General features: G+C 32.3%; 1 protein-coding gene across 2 annotated transcripts in view; it reads left to right on the top strand.

Annotated features, from left to right (window-relative positions):
- Positions 1 to 15,254, top strand: part of LOC134695722 (transient-receptor-potential-like protein) — a 44,326-nt gene that overhangs the window by 13,921 nt on the left and 15,151 nt on the right. For both annotated transcript variants that reach the window (XM_063557108.1, XM_063557106.1), the window contains exon 3: positions 14,911 to 15,253. In XM_063557108.1, the coding sequence (XP_063413178.1) occupies positions 14,911 to 15,253 (343 nt within the window). The remainder of the gene's footprint in view (positions 1 to 14,910; position 15,254) is intronic.

Raw genomic sequence — 15,254 nt, 5'->3', positions numbered from 1 at the left:
CTTTCAAATGTTCGATTATAGCACCACATATGGTTCTTATAAAGACAAAACGGCGACAATTTAACCCATTTAGCCTTTTAGTCTATAAAGAATATAAACGCAAACGGCTCTACAAATACCGACAATTGTGAAGGCCATTTGGTGTGCCGAAATATTTAATTGTTGAAATACATGTTGTTTCTACTTTGAATGTTTAAGTAACATCGTAAATTTCTTCATGGCGATCTGTTATCGATTGTGTTTGAGAGTTGGTTGTTTTCAAGAGACAACTCATATGATAGCTGTATTTTCTTTGAGATAGTTCAACGTTTAAGAAAACCACCGATTAAGGACGAACATATTGTTTAGAAAATCAATTCTCAAGACAATTAAATTTGACGAAACATTTATAAAACTGAATACGGTATTGATTTAAAACTATTTTATTATTTTAAAAGAAATTTTAAGCTTTCCATAACTCCTTTTATCTTCTGCAATATCTTTTTAATTCTGAAGCATTTTAATGTTTACCACATGTACGATATCAAAGGAAACCACAAATCATTAATTGCAGCTCGGAGCATTGTAAAAGCAATGAAACATCACGAGTATCACTTTTCAAATTTTCTTTTTCTTTATATATGTTTTAATGTTATAACTTTTAAGTTCTATTTCTTGGAGGTTTCTTTTTACTTATCTAACCAGAAGTTATGTCACATGTGACCAACTCAATGGCTTTAGATGAATTTTCATAAAGCTCTGCACGTTTAAAGGTCTTGTACATGTACCACTGCTGACTGACGTTTCCTCCCCGAGGATGACACCAGGCCAGTTGACCACATTTTTGAAATGACACGATTTTTCCCCCATGTTCATTTAGTGTTTTTAAAATGTTGAAATTCTTGAAGTACAAGGTTTTGCTACACTCAGGCATATATTGCTCAAGTCGTAATCTTTATATGTATGCACTTTATCTTCTTATTCTATTAAAGCAGTCTGCAACTGTTTGATTAGAGCACGACAGAGGGATATAATAAAGACGAAACGGTGACAAATTTTTATCCCGGTATCTCTAATAAGTTTACATCCTCGGCTTAAACAATTTGGGTCTTATTGATGAAGGTATCCAGAAAAGCCCGTCAGTGGAACGAAGCAAAACTTTGAATTTTTCGAAAAACTAAGGATTTTCTTATCCCAGGAATAGATTACCTTAGCCGTATTTGGCACAACTTTTTGGAATTTTGGATCCTCAATTAACTTCAAATTCGTACTTGTTTGGCTTTATAAATATTTGATATGAGCGTCACTGATGAGTCTTATGTAGTCGAAACGCGCGTCTGGCGTACTAAATTATAATCCTGGTACCTTTGATAACTATTTGTATCATTTCATTTAACGTTTGCAAATGTAACCTACAAAAAATAAAATTGACAAGATCATATGGATACAGTGAACTAATTAATAAAAAATAACACACATTTCTTAAATTCTTTGCTTAGATCGATCTATTAGGAGTGTAATAACAGTATAACTGGTCAATAAATATCATTTCGTAAATGAATTTTCTCAGTGCATTTAGGTAAGAAACAAATTACATTTTTTTCTATGACAATTATGTGGTTTGTGATTTTGTATTGAACCGAATAGAGGGTCACTGTTAAATCTAGTACGGTAGCACTGGTTTCAAATTATGCATAGGAGAGATTCCCTTGTCTTGTTGTGGAGATTTAACTAAAAAGATTTTACTAATTATAACAGAAAGTCTTTATGCAAACAAAAATCATCCAAAAAGTTTACATCACATTTAACCTACAAACTACAAGATTCTATAACAGTTCAAACTGGCTTTATTGTGAAAATGTTGTTTTTTTCTCTCACACCAATATGAATTTGTCATACTTATAAAGATCTTTTATGTAATCATTGTCATAATATGATACATATGATAATTATAAGATCACGTGTTGCATTAAACGATATAATGATTGATTCTTTAGGGATGAGGGGGTGAGACGGGGGAGTTCATGTTCATGTTTTATTTTAACTTTTCCAGGATCCATATACTTTACTCCTTATTTGTTACCCCATGGAAACCACATCCCAAAAATTCCTCTCAGAGATTAAGACGAAGATTTTTTCAGTTCTCTGATTGACAGAGAAATAAGTTTGAGATTCTCACTGATTTTTCGAAAAATGAAAACAGAAACTACAACATCGCAAACAAGATTATAAAATTATCCATGTAACCTTCCGGTCTTTACATCATGTATGTCATAACTAAAATGGTAGATAGTTTATCATTCACTTGTGCATTGTTTAGTTTTTTTTTCACAAGTTGTGGTTTTTAACAACAGAAAGGGTTAAATTACGACATGTTATTTTCCTCGATTTTATGTAAAGATAAACTTTTTAATATACCATTCTGTTGGGTTTTCCGTGTAGCCATGGATCAAATCATTTAAAAAAAAAAATTAATTTTGATAACGTAATAGTTGTACCAATCTTTTAAACGTATGTAAATATTACTTAATACGCCTTCGTAAGATTTGTTTGTATATTTGTTTAATTTTTGTTGTTGTGTTTTATGTCTTTGACGTATGTTACTTATTTTACTGTAGGATCCCAACCCTTGTTACATAAACAATTTTGTCTGGTTAGGTTGCTTATACAATTTTGTACATAAAACAAAACTTTAAACAACGATCATACAAGTTGAATGTTTAGCCAGCATTAAAACCAAGTTTAAACCACCATTCTTTATTTTCCGGGACACGCCACGTCATGAATATGACAGTTGTTTTCACTGTTTACGTTGGTTGATAAAGTCTAACGTTTGATTTTGTTAGTTTTCTTAGACCAACCCTTTTTTATTTACTTTGAAGGTCAGAATTTGTTAATACTTTTTTTAAAGTCGTAGGAAACCTCAAATTAAAAAAAAATCATACATATGTTTTTTATAACTAAATGGATAGTTTTTATTATACAACTTATGTACATAAACTTTTTTCTGAGGAAAATTCTTTTATTTGTGCACATTTAGAAGATATTTACTTATTTTTAATTGCTTGCTTCCAGGAAGCAATTCGCCGACATAGTATCCGTATGCATACTGACCTGAGCGTAACCCTACTCGTATCTGATTGTACATGTTAAACACGTGCTCAATACACATGCTTTTTGTTATGTGTTTACTATAAGGTGACAATCGATAAACTTCGGCTTTAAAACACGGCATTTAATGAGCAGCCATATTTGTTAAATCATAACAGACAGAGAAAAAAAAATGTGGGTTATACGATATATTTGCGTAAAAAATGACAAAATCGTGAACAGAGTTCTAAGTTTATGATATATACATGCATTAGTTCAAGAATTGGATTAAAATTATTTTTAACCACTCACTGGTTTCAAATGACTTTAAAAAATCATGGTTAGATGATTCTACAAAGAGAACTAGTATTTAATACTTAATTTCATTTGTTCATTATGCTGTTTACATACTTCGGTTCTGTTACATCGTTGACTTTCAAATATTTGATTTGATCATTCCCAATAAAGGTTGATCCAGACACATTTGGTCACGCTGAATTTTGAACAATTGCAAAAAAAATGTTTAGGATGTAAGCAACGTCATAATAAAAATACTCTTCAGACACATATTATCACATTTTTGTTTTTTACCGGTGTCAATTGTTTCATTCAGCGTGACTAAATGTGTATAATCGTTTAGATAATAAGCTTTTATTTTTTATTTAATGAAATTGTGCTTTAATTAGTTATCAAAGGTACCAGGATTATAATTTAGTACGCCAGACGCGCGTTTCGTCTACATAAGACCCATCAGTGACGCTCATATCAAAATATTTATAAAGCCAAACAAGTACGAAATTGAAGAGCATTGGGGATCAAAAATTCCAAAAAGTTGTGCCACATACGGCTAAGGTAATCTATTCCTGGGATGAGAAAATCCCTAGTTTTTCGAAAAATTCAAAGTTAAGTAAACAGTTAATTTATAAAAATTACCACATAATTGCTATTCATGTCAACACCGAAGTGCTAAATAGTGGGCTGGTGATACCCTCGGGGACGAAACGTCCACTAGCAGTGGCATCGACCTAGTGGTGTAAATAGTTATCAAAAGTACCAGGATTATAATTTAGTACGACAGACGCGCGTTTCGTCTACATAATACTCATCAGTGACGCTTTAAAACGCTTTACAGTACAAATTTACTTGTGTTTACATTTTTCAATGATCACCAGCACCCGTCAGGACCGGATCACCAGCACAGAACGTTCTCTCGCAGAACAACCTTACCCACCGTGTTATAGGTATTATATTGGGAGTACGGTCCAAATATTAAAGAGCGTAACGTTAATGCATTGGAGATTTAACCATGGCCCTCATTAAATATTATTTAAAAGAATTGTGGATTCGTATCCTTATATTAAACCATTTGTCACAGAACTTTGGTATTACCACACAATTAACACTAGATATCAATCACGAGCATCATAATGCATTGAGTCGATATTATATCTGGCTATTAATCATTGAGTGCTCTATTGATCAGCGTTGATTATACTTCCTTGATGAAACACATTGCTGCACAGAATTTTACATTATATATATCATAGTATATGCAAACACATATTCTTTCTTCAAGCGTTTCATTCTTCGATTAACATAACTTTTATTCTGCTAATGATTTGATATGAGATATTTAACCTTTCAGAGTTTCTTCGCACTTTTGTTTATCCGCATTTTCCAGTGCAAGATAAAACCGACCAAATATTCATACCACGTTATAAACGGCCTATTTTTGTTTTGATCGCATACGTTACGGTGATTTCTTTTATTTAAATTGGGCCATACCAGTGAGAGATTTAGCTAGCTATAAACCATGTTTAATTCACCATTTTCTACATACGGAAATGCCTGCATCAAGTCAGGAATATGGCAGATGTTATCAATTCATTTGATGTGTTTGGGCTTTTGATTTTGCCATATGCATAGGGACTTCCGGAGCTCGATATTTTTGTTATTTTTTCTTTTTGCAATGTCATGAGAACATAACCCTTAACTCCTCATAGATTTACGTTGTGAATCAAATCAAATATCATACAAATTTCTGCAGGAAGGTAATTTGTTCTAACAACTTTATCTTCTGATATTTGATGCAATTAATTTATTGAGGTTTCCATTGTGTAACCATGGTTTCACTGATAGAAGTATCCAAACTTTTCATTTCACTGAAATAGTACACATTTAGGGGACAGGTGAGGCCCACCCTTGGGTGTGGGATTTTTTTTACCCTTTTTAGGAAATGAATCTACGTCCCCAAATCCATTAATGCAGCAAACATGGTATTATTTCAGTCAGGAAAATATCAACCCGAGACCAAACACTTACGACGATGTTAATAGATAAAATTAAAAAACAAAACCGCGGTAAAGTGTAACTCTAAGTATATTAAACCACTGCGTCGATGCCACTGCTAGTTGATTTTTTATTCCCCCGAGAGTATTACCAGCCCAGTATGTGCTGACATAAATTATCATTGATATGGTCTCAATTATAAATTACCTGTTTACGGCTTTCCTACCTCAGGAATATAATTCTTAAGCTGTATTTGACAAAACGTTCAGGAATTTGTGGTCCTCAATTCTCTTCAACTTCGTACTTTATTTGGCTTTTTTTTTATTTTTTTATTTGAGCGTCACTGATGAGTCTTTTGTAGACGAAAGACGTGTCTGGTGAAAAGACAAAATTTCATATCGACTTTTAAACATAAGGAATCTAGTGAATCGAGTAAATCGAAATTCAATGCAGTATCTAGTATATGATAAACCTTATATAATACTATTGTATACATATAACGTAAATAAACTTAGTATAAAAACTCAGCAGCGTCTAGTGCAGAATGTCAATCCGAGGCTTCTTGTAGGTTGAATGTTTTACCCTCTTTACGTGCAACTGCCATAGCAACTGCTCTCTGATGAGTCTAACGCGACCTGATAAGCAAAATATTTAGCCCTATCGAATATGGTGATAATATCTCACTGCACCTGGTATGCTCGCTTAGAACACTTTTAAAGTTATTCCGGATATTGGAGAAACAACTAAAACAAGTAGGTCTTAACTATGAGCAAAAGTGCGAAGAAAAGGTCCAGCTGACTCCCACCTCTAGGTGCGTGATTTTCACGCTTTGTTGAAGACCTATCGGTAGACTGTTTTCTTCTATTTAGTGGGGTTGTGGTCGCTTTAACACATTGCCCTGGGCATGCGCTAACTGGAATGGTAGGGTAAAATATTTGACCAACAAAATGGGATTTTTATGATGGATAACGTATATGATATGAACACATGCATCGTTAAATAGTCAACTTAAACAATTGAATCGTGATTGATCCCTCGTAAACTAAATAAAACTGACAATTAATTAGACAATTAGACAAAACATTCAAATAGCCATAGGTCAAGATGAGTGAACACAAAATGGATGCCTCCTTTGATGTAAACATTGAGTCTCAATCTCAGTCCGACATTATATTGACTAGCTCACAGCCAAGTCCATCAATCTCTTCCATAATAACTGGCAGCAATAAACGTGGTAATCCTGATAGCCCAGACTCCCTACCAGCCACACAAAAACAGTCAACTCGTCAAATCCGCAGACGTCATAGTAACTCAATTGGGGATCTGCGAGGAGTAGGCGAAAGAAAAACTCCAACACTTAGGAAAACAGTTGCCGATAAAGTACTTGATGCTCTTAATAGCCCAGAAGTTCTTAACGTTATGATACCTTTATTGTCACAAAAGATCAGTGATACCCTTACACCAATAATTGAGCAAGAGGCCAAAAGATTCGTTGATATACAGATACAACCACTACTAAAACAAATAAAGGAACAAGAAACTGTAATACAAACTCACAAGCAACACATCCTTAAACAGTTCATACAAATATCAAACCTTGAACAGGCTACCTCAAACCATATAACAACAATCAAAGAACAAGGCAAAGACCTTGACTGTCTGAGTGATGAAATTGCTGACCTCAAAATTAGAGTAGAATCACAGGAACAATATTCTAGAAGAACGAGTCTTCGTTTTCATAACATTCCAGTTCCTACTGACAACCAAGGAAAGACCTTACACCCTGTCAATACAGATGAGATAGTATTGGATATAATCAGGAACAAGCTAAATATAAACATAGACCTGCATGACATAGGAAGGTCTCATGTTATAGGCAAGGCAAGAAAAGGCAGGTCCCAAGTTATAGTCAGGTTCATATCATATAGAATGAAACATTTGGTGTACAGCAATAAAAGGGAACTAAAGGGTGACACAAATGGTATTTTCATAACTGAAAACCTATCACAATATAGAACAGAACTAGTAAAAAGCCTGGCCGATATGAAAACTAAAAATGAAATCAATGCTTACTGGACTGCCGACGGTCGAATATTCGCAAAAAAATCCGAAAACAGCAGAAAGCTGATTATACAGAATTGACAGGACGTTGGTGATCTTAGACCTCCATATAAAAGGCCTGCTGCTTATGGCAATCATCCTGACAATCATGCTGACAATCAGCCAGACAGTGCAAACCAGCAATCAGAAGATCATGAGTGATTAGAGACAGTTATAAAAACTGATTTATTCCAGATTTAAAATTTGATATCTTATCAACAAAAGTTTAAAAAAAAAAGTTTACCAATAATTTATAACCTAGACATTGTTTGTTTGTTATATGTGGGCTTTTTGTGTGTGTGTGTGTGTATTTTTTTTTTATGTTTGATTTAATTATTTTCATGTTTAGTTCATTTTCTTCTGTTTTGTTCTGTTTTCCTCCCTGTTATATATGCTCTAATGACGGTTAAATTAGTTACACTTTATAACCGTTTAGCTGATTTTCTTCTAGTTGTTCTGGTAGCCAAAATACAACCAAAGTCTGTCATTCAATAATAAAAAAAATCCCAAAAATATGTTTCCACATCATGACAACTATATAAACGGTCATCCCAAATTGGCTAAGTAGTAAAATGGTCTTACATATCGTAAGATCTTTTCAACAGTTGATAAAATTACCGTTTCTCAATCACTCAAAATAAAAACAAAAAGCAGTGTAAATGTGACATTCTATAGTGAACGTACACATGTTCTGTTCTTCTCTCGACAACTTTGCTTATAATCATATCAGCTTAATTGTACATTTTTATAGCTTGTAATTAAATAAATCTATTAACGAAAAATGTCGATTTTGATCAAAAGAAGTTTTCAAAAATATAAAAGTCAAACAGACCGCCCTTGCCTAACCCAAACACGAACCAAAATATGATAGTAAGAAATAATCGAATGCATGTAAAAGTACAAATATATTCTCCGTGTACATAGTTTTGTCTGTAAAAAAAAACCTTATTGTTGTAACTTAACACTATAAAAGGAAAACCAGGAGATACTGATTAAATTCTTTATAAAATAGTATTGTGTGCACACACAATTGTACATACTATTTATGTTTGATTTATATGTTTGATTTATATATATACATATCATGTAAACCTGTATACTCAAGATGCAAGTATAAAGTGTTTAATACTATTACCATATTGGTAGGTATTCGTCTTTTATAAACCAACAGTATGTTTGGACTTTTCAGCTCATATAATTTGTCTTTTAAAAATAGTGGCTAGATCACGGTTCACACTGATTTATAAAAATAGTAAAAGTTAAGCAAAATCCCATTTTTATCATCCAGTATGACTCCATGTATCCTTCTGAAATCCGTTTGTTTTTCCATCACCATGACTTTTTATTTTTCTTGTTTTATATTTACTTTCTCTATTTTTTCTGATGATGATGATGTGTGCAAGTTACCATACGGAAAATGCCATTGGCTGTCGTTAGACTTAATATCTGTACCCCCTAAGCAATATGGGAGTCAGCATTGAGGATTACAGGGCAGCCATTGGCTTATTTCATTGTACATGTAGCAAGAGGAAAAGTAGTACTTTTATAAATTATAACTATTATACTTATTTAGAAATACTAAAAATCAACTTACATTGCTCCGTCTATGTTCTTTCACTAGCATGTCTACAGTCTATAAATCCCAAGATTGACATTATTTTTCTGTTGTTTGTGCTTCATTTTATTCTTATTGTGAAAATAACATATCGAGTACACCTTCTAGTGTCAGATTTAGTGAAATCGATAAATCCATATCAATATGTAATCTAAATATCCGTAGTATTAGAAACAAATTAGAATTCTTAAATAATTTCACTGACGAATTTGATGTCCTGGCTGTAACAGAAACACATTTAGATCCTAGTGTATCTGAAGATCAATTAAAACTAGATTCCTTCAATAACATTATACGGAAAGATCGAAACAACTTTGGTGGTGGATTAATGATTTATGTGAAAGATGATATCGGTATCGTCCGAAAAAGCGAACTAGAAAATCCATTTGATGAAACACTTTGGGTTGAAATACGAGCCAAAGGTCAAAACTTCCTTCTTTGTCACTCATATCGTCCACCGAATGCGGACACTGACTTCTGGGCACGATTAAATCATGCAATAGAAACTGCCTTTCAATTAAACGAAAATATAGTGATTACTGGTGATCTAAATTCTGATCTCTTTAATGTCAATAATAATAAACTTATTGACACTATGGACTTGTTCAATCTAAGAAATGTAATTGATAAAGCAACAAGAGTTACTGATAAAAGTAGTACACTCTTAGATCCCATTATAATAAGTGACTGTATGTCATATTATCTATCAGATGTTTTAGATATTCCCTCAAATATTAGTGATCACAATGCAGCAGTAATATTTCTTGAGTGTCCGTCATCAGTGTCACGTACTTTCAAAAGAGAAGTGTGGATATATGATAAGATGGATAAAGATAAATTTTTGAAAATTATGAATGAAACAGATTGGCATGCCATTCTTCCCGATGACAAGGATGTTAATGAATTATGTGAAATATTTACTGTAACTTTTCTGAACATTGCAAGGGAGTGCATACCTACTAAACAAGTAACTATACGAAAAAACGACAAACCATGGTTCAATAGTGAGCTTAGGAGAGAATTACGCACTAGAGATCGATTACGAAAAAAGGCTTTTAAATCTAAAATACAATCTGATATTTTGAAGTACAAGCGACAGAGGAATAGGGTCAATAATATGAAAAAAGTTGCTAAAGAAAAATTTGAAAGTAATTTAGACCACATCATTCTAAATAATGTATCGAATACAAAAACTTATTGGAAAATTATGAAAATGTTAATCAAATCTAACAATGGATCAAATAACATCCCCCCACTCCAAAATATTATAAATACCGAAAAAATAGACGAAATAGCATATAAAGATGAAGAAAAATGTGAGCTTTTGAACAAGTATTTTAATTTAATCTCCAAATTAAATGAAGAAAATATCAACTTACCACAATTTGAAACTAAATCTAACAATAAAATTTGTGACATACATGTCACTATTCAAGAAATTATAGATATGATTAATATTCTTGATCCAAATAAAGCCTCGGGACCAGATGTGATTAGCCACAGGATGCTCAAGATCTGTCCAGATAAAGTTGCAATACCTCTTCAAATTATATTCAACAAGTCCCTAAGTCAATGTATATATCCAACCAGCTGGAAAATTGCAAATGTAATAGCTATTTTCAAAAAGGGGGACTCTTCTTTGCCATCTAATTACAGACCAATATCTTTAATTAGTTGCGTGGGGAAAGTTATGGAACGAGTTGTGTTTAAACATGTATATAATCATCTATTTAATAACAAACTAATTTATGAATACCAATCAGGTTTTTTGCCAAAACATTCAACAGTGCATCAATTAATAGAAATCTATGATTGTATCTTAAATGCACTAGAAACAAAAGAAATTTGCTGTTTTGTTTTTTGTGATTTTTCAAAGGCTTTTGACAAAGTTTGGCATATTGGCTTACTACATAAAATGAAAGCATATGGCATTGAGGGAAATCTTTTAAATTGGTTCACTAGCTACCTATACCAAAGAAAACAAAAGGTTATCATTAATGAATCATCCTCTACTTTTTGCAATGTTTCAGCTGGTGTACCCCAAGGATCCGTTCTTGGTCCTTTATTGTTTATTATATATATTAACGATATTGCTGAACAGTTAACTTCTTTATGCAGACTATTTGCAGATGACACTTCGTTCAGCTACTCGGGTCATGACGAGGAACTTATACAGTCAGTTGTTAGTCGTGACCTAAGACAGCTGGATGAATGGTCAAGAAAGTGGCTTATGTCTTTTAATCCTGAAAAAACAGAAATTATGATGTTCTCAAATAATGAGATAAAAAACCCTAATTTTACTATGAACAACAAAAAAATACCAATTGTGCGATCTCATAAGCATCTAGGGGTTACATTTAGAAGTGACGCAAAATGGAACAACCATGTTGAAAACATATTAAATAGTGTTAAAAAACATCTGAATATATTGCGAAAACTCAAATATCAACTTAGCCGACAAAATTTGGAAAAATTATATCTAGTATTTATTAGACCAATTTTTGAATATGCAACTGAAGTATGGGACAATTGCGGAAAAGGTTATTCAATTAAATTAGAACAGCTACAACTTGAAGCTGCACGAATTGTAACAGGTTTGCCTGTTTACACACACTCTGAGACTGTCTTAAAAGAGGTTGGTTGGGAAACTTTAGAGGAACGAAGAAAGAGAAGAAAACTACAATTATTTTATAAAATTCAGAATAATAATGCCCCTGAATATTTATGTAACCTTGTGCCCCCTAAAATTCAATGTACAACACAATATCCCTTGCGAAATGGACAAGATATCATTTTACCATTTTGCAGGCTGACACTGACTTCCCAATCCTTTATCCCATCAACAATTAAACTTTGGAATAATTTGAACATATCAGTTCGAAATGTAGACTCGTTATCAAAATTCAAAGTAGAATTAAAAAACTACGAAATTCGAAATGAGAATCAATCTATTTTAAAACATTATTTATATGGTCCAAGAAAATTGAACATAATATTAACCCAATTTAGATGTTCGGCATCGTTCTTGAATTGTGACTTGTTTAGAGCTAACATTATATCTGATCCAACATGTAAATGTGGTTTGGATATTGAGGACATGCACCATTTTTTCTTCGATTGTCCTTTCTATTTAAATGAAAGGGCTATTCTGTTTAATGGTCTCAGCTGGCTTCCCGAAGGCTGCGATTTGGACTTAACACTACTGGTTTTTGGAAAAGAAACTCTTTCCTATGATCAAAATGTGCAAATTCTTAAACAAGTATTCAATTTTATAAAGAGATCAAAACGATTCCTCGTAGTATAGTATCAACATAGGTAAAACGCACATCATCATCATTATCATCATCAACTTAATCTCTGTCGTTCTTTTCTCATTCCCTTTACTTTTTTCAGTATAGATAAGTAATATGTATGTTGTTTATATTATATGATGCATGCTCATGTTCAATTTGTATTGTTGTATATATTGTATTGTGGAGAAGACTTTATAAGTATGTTTTACTTGTGTCTGATCCTTTTTCGCTTTGAGCAAATAAAATATGTTTAAACTAAACACATTGCCCATTTTCATTCTCCATTTTACTCTTCATTTAGTTTTATAGGTAGACAGCATACAAGCAATGTATCTTAATAACTAATTTTAAGATGCTTCTACTAACGTTTGTTGTATAGAGAACGAACGAGTTGCATGTGATTATTTATTCAATCATTAGATAGAAGAAGAAACTAAACTACATCCGTATCTATATTATCGTTTGATATTAGACTATGTTGACAATACCAAATGACTGATCCATCAGTATAATTGATTAATATTTCTGAGCCATTGTCAATGCAATCTTTTCTTTAATATGATTTGATATTGAAAACTTAGCAACAGTGAAATTCTCGATATTTGATCTTGATGTAACTAAGGATAAGAGTATACAATGAATTTCAAAGAATATTTTGTTTTTCTCTTACTTGTTGATGATGGTAATTTAATAAAAAAAAAAGTTACAGTCAAAAGATGTTTGTCTTCGACATAAGATTGTGTTTTATAGATCATCTAAAACCTCAAGGTCTTAAAGATATTTATTATTGTCATCTTAAAAGCTAAGTTTCATGAAAATAAAGATATTAAATTAAAAAGTGCATGTGCCAATTTTTTAGAGACAAACATTTAGCTACAAGAATGGTCAACGGGAAAATTATGCTTCTGCATTTTTAAACTATTATTTGAAATAGAAAATTTGATACGATAAAAATGTTCTGTCTGAATTCCAAATTAGACGTTTGTTATAAATATTAATATTTCTGGTAAAATGTTTTAGTGTTTTGCATTTGAAACCCGAATATATTAAATGTAAAAAAAGCATTCAATTGAAGAACTTTATGTCATATAGAAATATTCTATCAATTTCGAATGACATTAAAAAATTGAAAACACCACGTTTTATAATTTCAATGCCTCCGAAGCACTTTTCTGGATTTACCTTCATCAGGAATTCTCAAATCCAAACATTTGAAATCCACCGAAACCGTTGAAGAGCTTTATGACAAAAATATCTGAATTTGATAGCCAAATTCATCTCAAGTCAACTTTGCCTGAGGGAGTTGAAACCTTAGTTTCTTAATAATTTATAAACGGACAATTTTAGAAAAGTATGTTACATCATGTCAGTACCGAAGTACTGACAACTGAACTGATGATACCCTCGGGGACTGATAGTCCACCAGCAGAGGTATTTACCCAGTGATGTAAAGAAAAATGAAAAAAAATTAACTGTAGATCTAATGTACTACAGGGAACTATTGCGATATAAGAATAGCATGTACATTTAAGAATTGTAACATTTAACTTCAATGTATTTTCTCATCAACTTGATCGTGATATCAGTGATCGTAAATAGTTATCAAAAATACCAGGATTATAATTTTATTATAATTGTGATATTCAATGTATTGTTGTTGTTAGAATATTTTATAATCACATGTATATGTTCATTTCGAAATTGATAATGGTTCAATTTTTCGATTTTTTTTTTAAACAATATTACTCAATTACGTACTTGCTCCACAACTAATGAATTCCTTGAAAAAACTATTAATTCACTCAGATGTTTATACTCAACAGCACTAGTTGACAATTTGATACTGTTGAAAGGATGTATCATATGTTGATATGATCAGTTATCGCATTTTCATTTATAAGGACAGCAGTAGTATACCGCTGTTCAACAGTCATACATCGCATATGCAAAATCATATTTTAACAAAAATACCGAATCCCGAGGACAATTCAAAACGGAAAGTCCGTAATCAAAGCTAAAATCAAAAGCTAAAACACATCAAACGAATGGAAAAACAACTGTTATATGCCTGATGTGGTACAGGCATTTACTTATGTAGGAAAAACTATGGAAAAAAGCTGTTAAAATCTAAACATAAACTTTTTTACATCTTATAGGAGGAAGCTGTCTATATCAGTCTGTTATAACATAATTCATGTGCGCTGTAGCACACTAAACAACCACAAACGAAAATGATCAAATTAAAACATAACATGCGCATATCAAGGCACTAGAGAAAAAAAAACTTTTTTTTCTTTGTAATTTTAAACTCAACGTTAAGAAACTACCCAAAATTGTTCATTAATTCTACCGGTGGTCCTTGTTTAGCGAAAACAAATCCAGATCAAAAACCAAAACCGATAGAAACACATCAACTATAAAAGGAAAACAACTCTTCAAAAAAAAACAAAAAAATATTCTGGGAGAATAAATAGTTACTGCATCACCGATTGTAAATTATACATGATACAGCAAACATTTTAAATTCTATATTATTCATTTCAGTTTGTAGCCCATCCAAACTGTCAACAGCTCTTGACATCAATATGGTATGAAGGTTTACCAGGATGGAGAAAGAGGAATGGTCCGACGAAATTTCTACTGTGTATTGGTTTAATATTGATAGTACCATTTACAGCCGTGTATTACCTAATCTTTCCGCGCAGCAAGATAGGACAGTTATTACGTAGTCCATTCATGAAATTCCTCTACCATAGTGCCTCGTTTGTAGTGTTTCTTTTGCTTCTAGTTCTAGTGACTACCGATATAGGTAATACGCCCACTCGTGACCAGCAACGTGGACCTCCTCCATCACAGTTGGAATGGTTGATTATTTTCTGGGTTTGTGG

The sequence above is a fragment of the Mytilus trossulus genome, chromosome 14 (assembly GCF_036588685.1).
Source record: "Mytilus trossulus isolate FHL-02 chromosome 14, PNRI_Mtr1.1.1.hap1, whole genome shotgun sequence".
NCBI classification, from domain to species: domain Eukaryota; kingdom Metazoa; phylum Mollusca; class Bivalvia; order Mytilida; family Mytilidae; genus Mytilus; species Mytilus trossulus.
The sequence above is the reverse complement of the archived record's forward strand: the minus strand, read 5'-3'. Positions and strand labels throughout refer to the sequence as shown.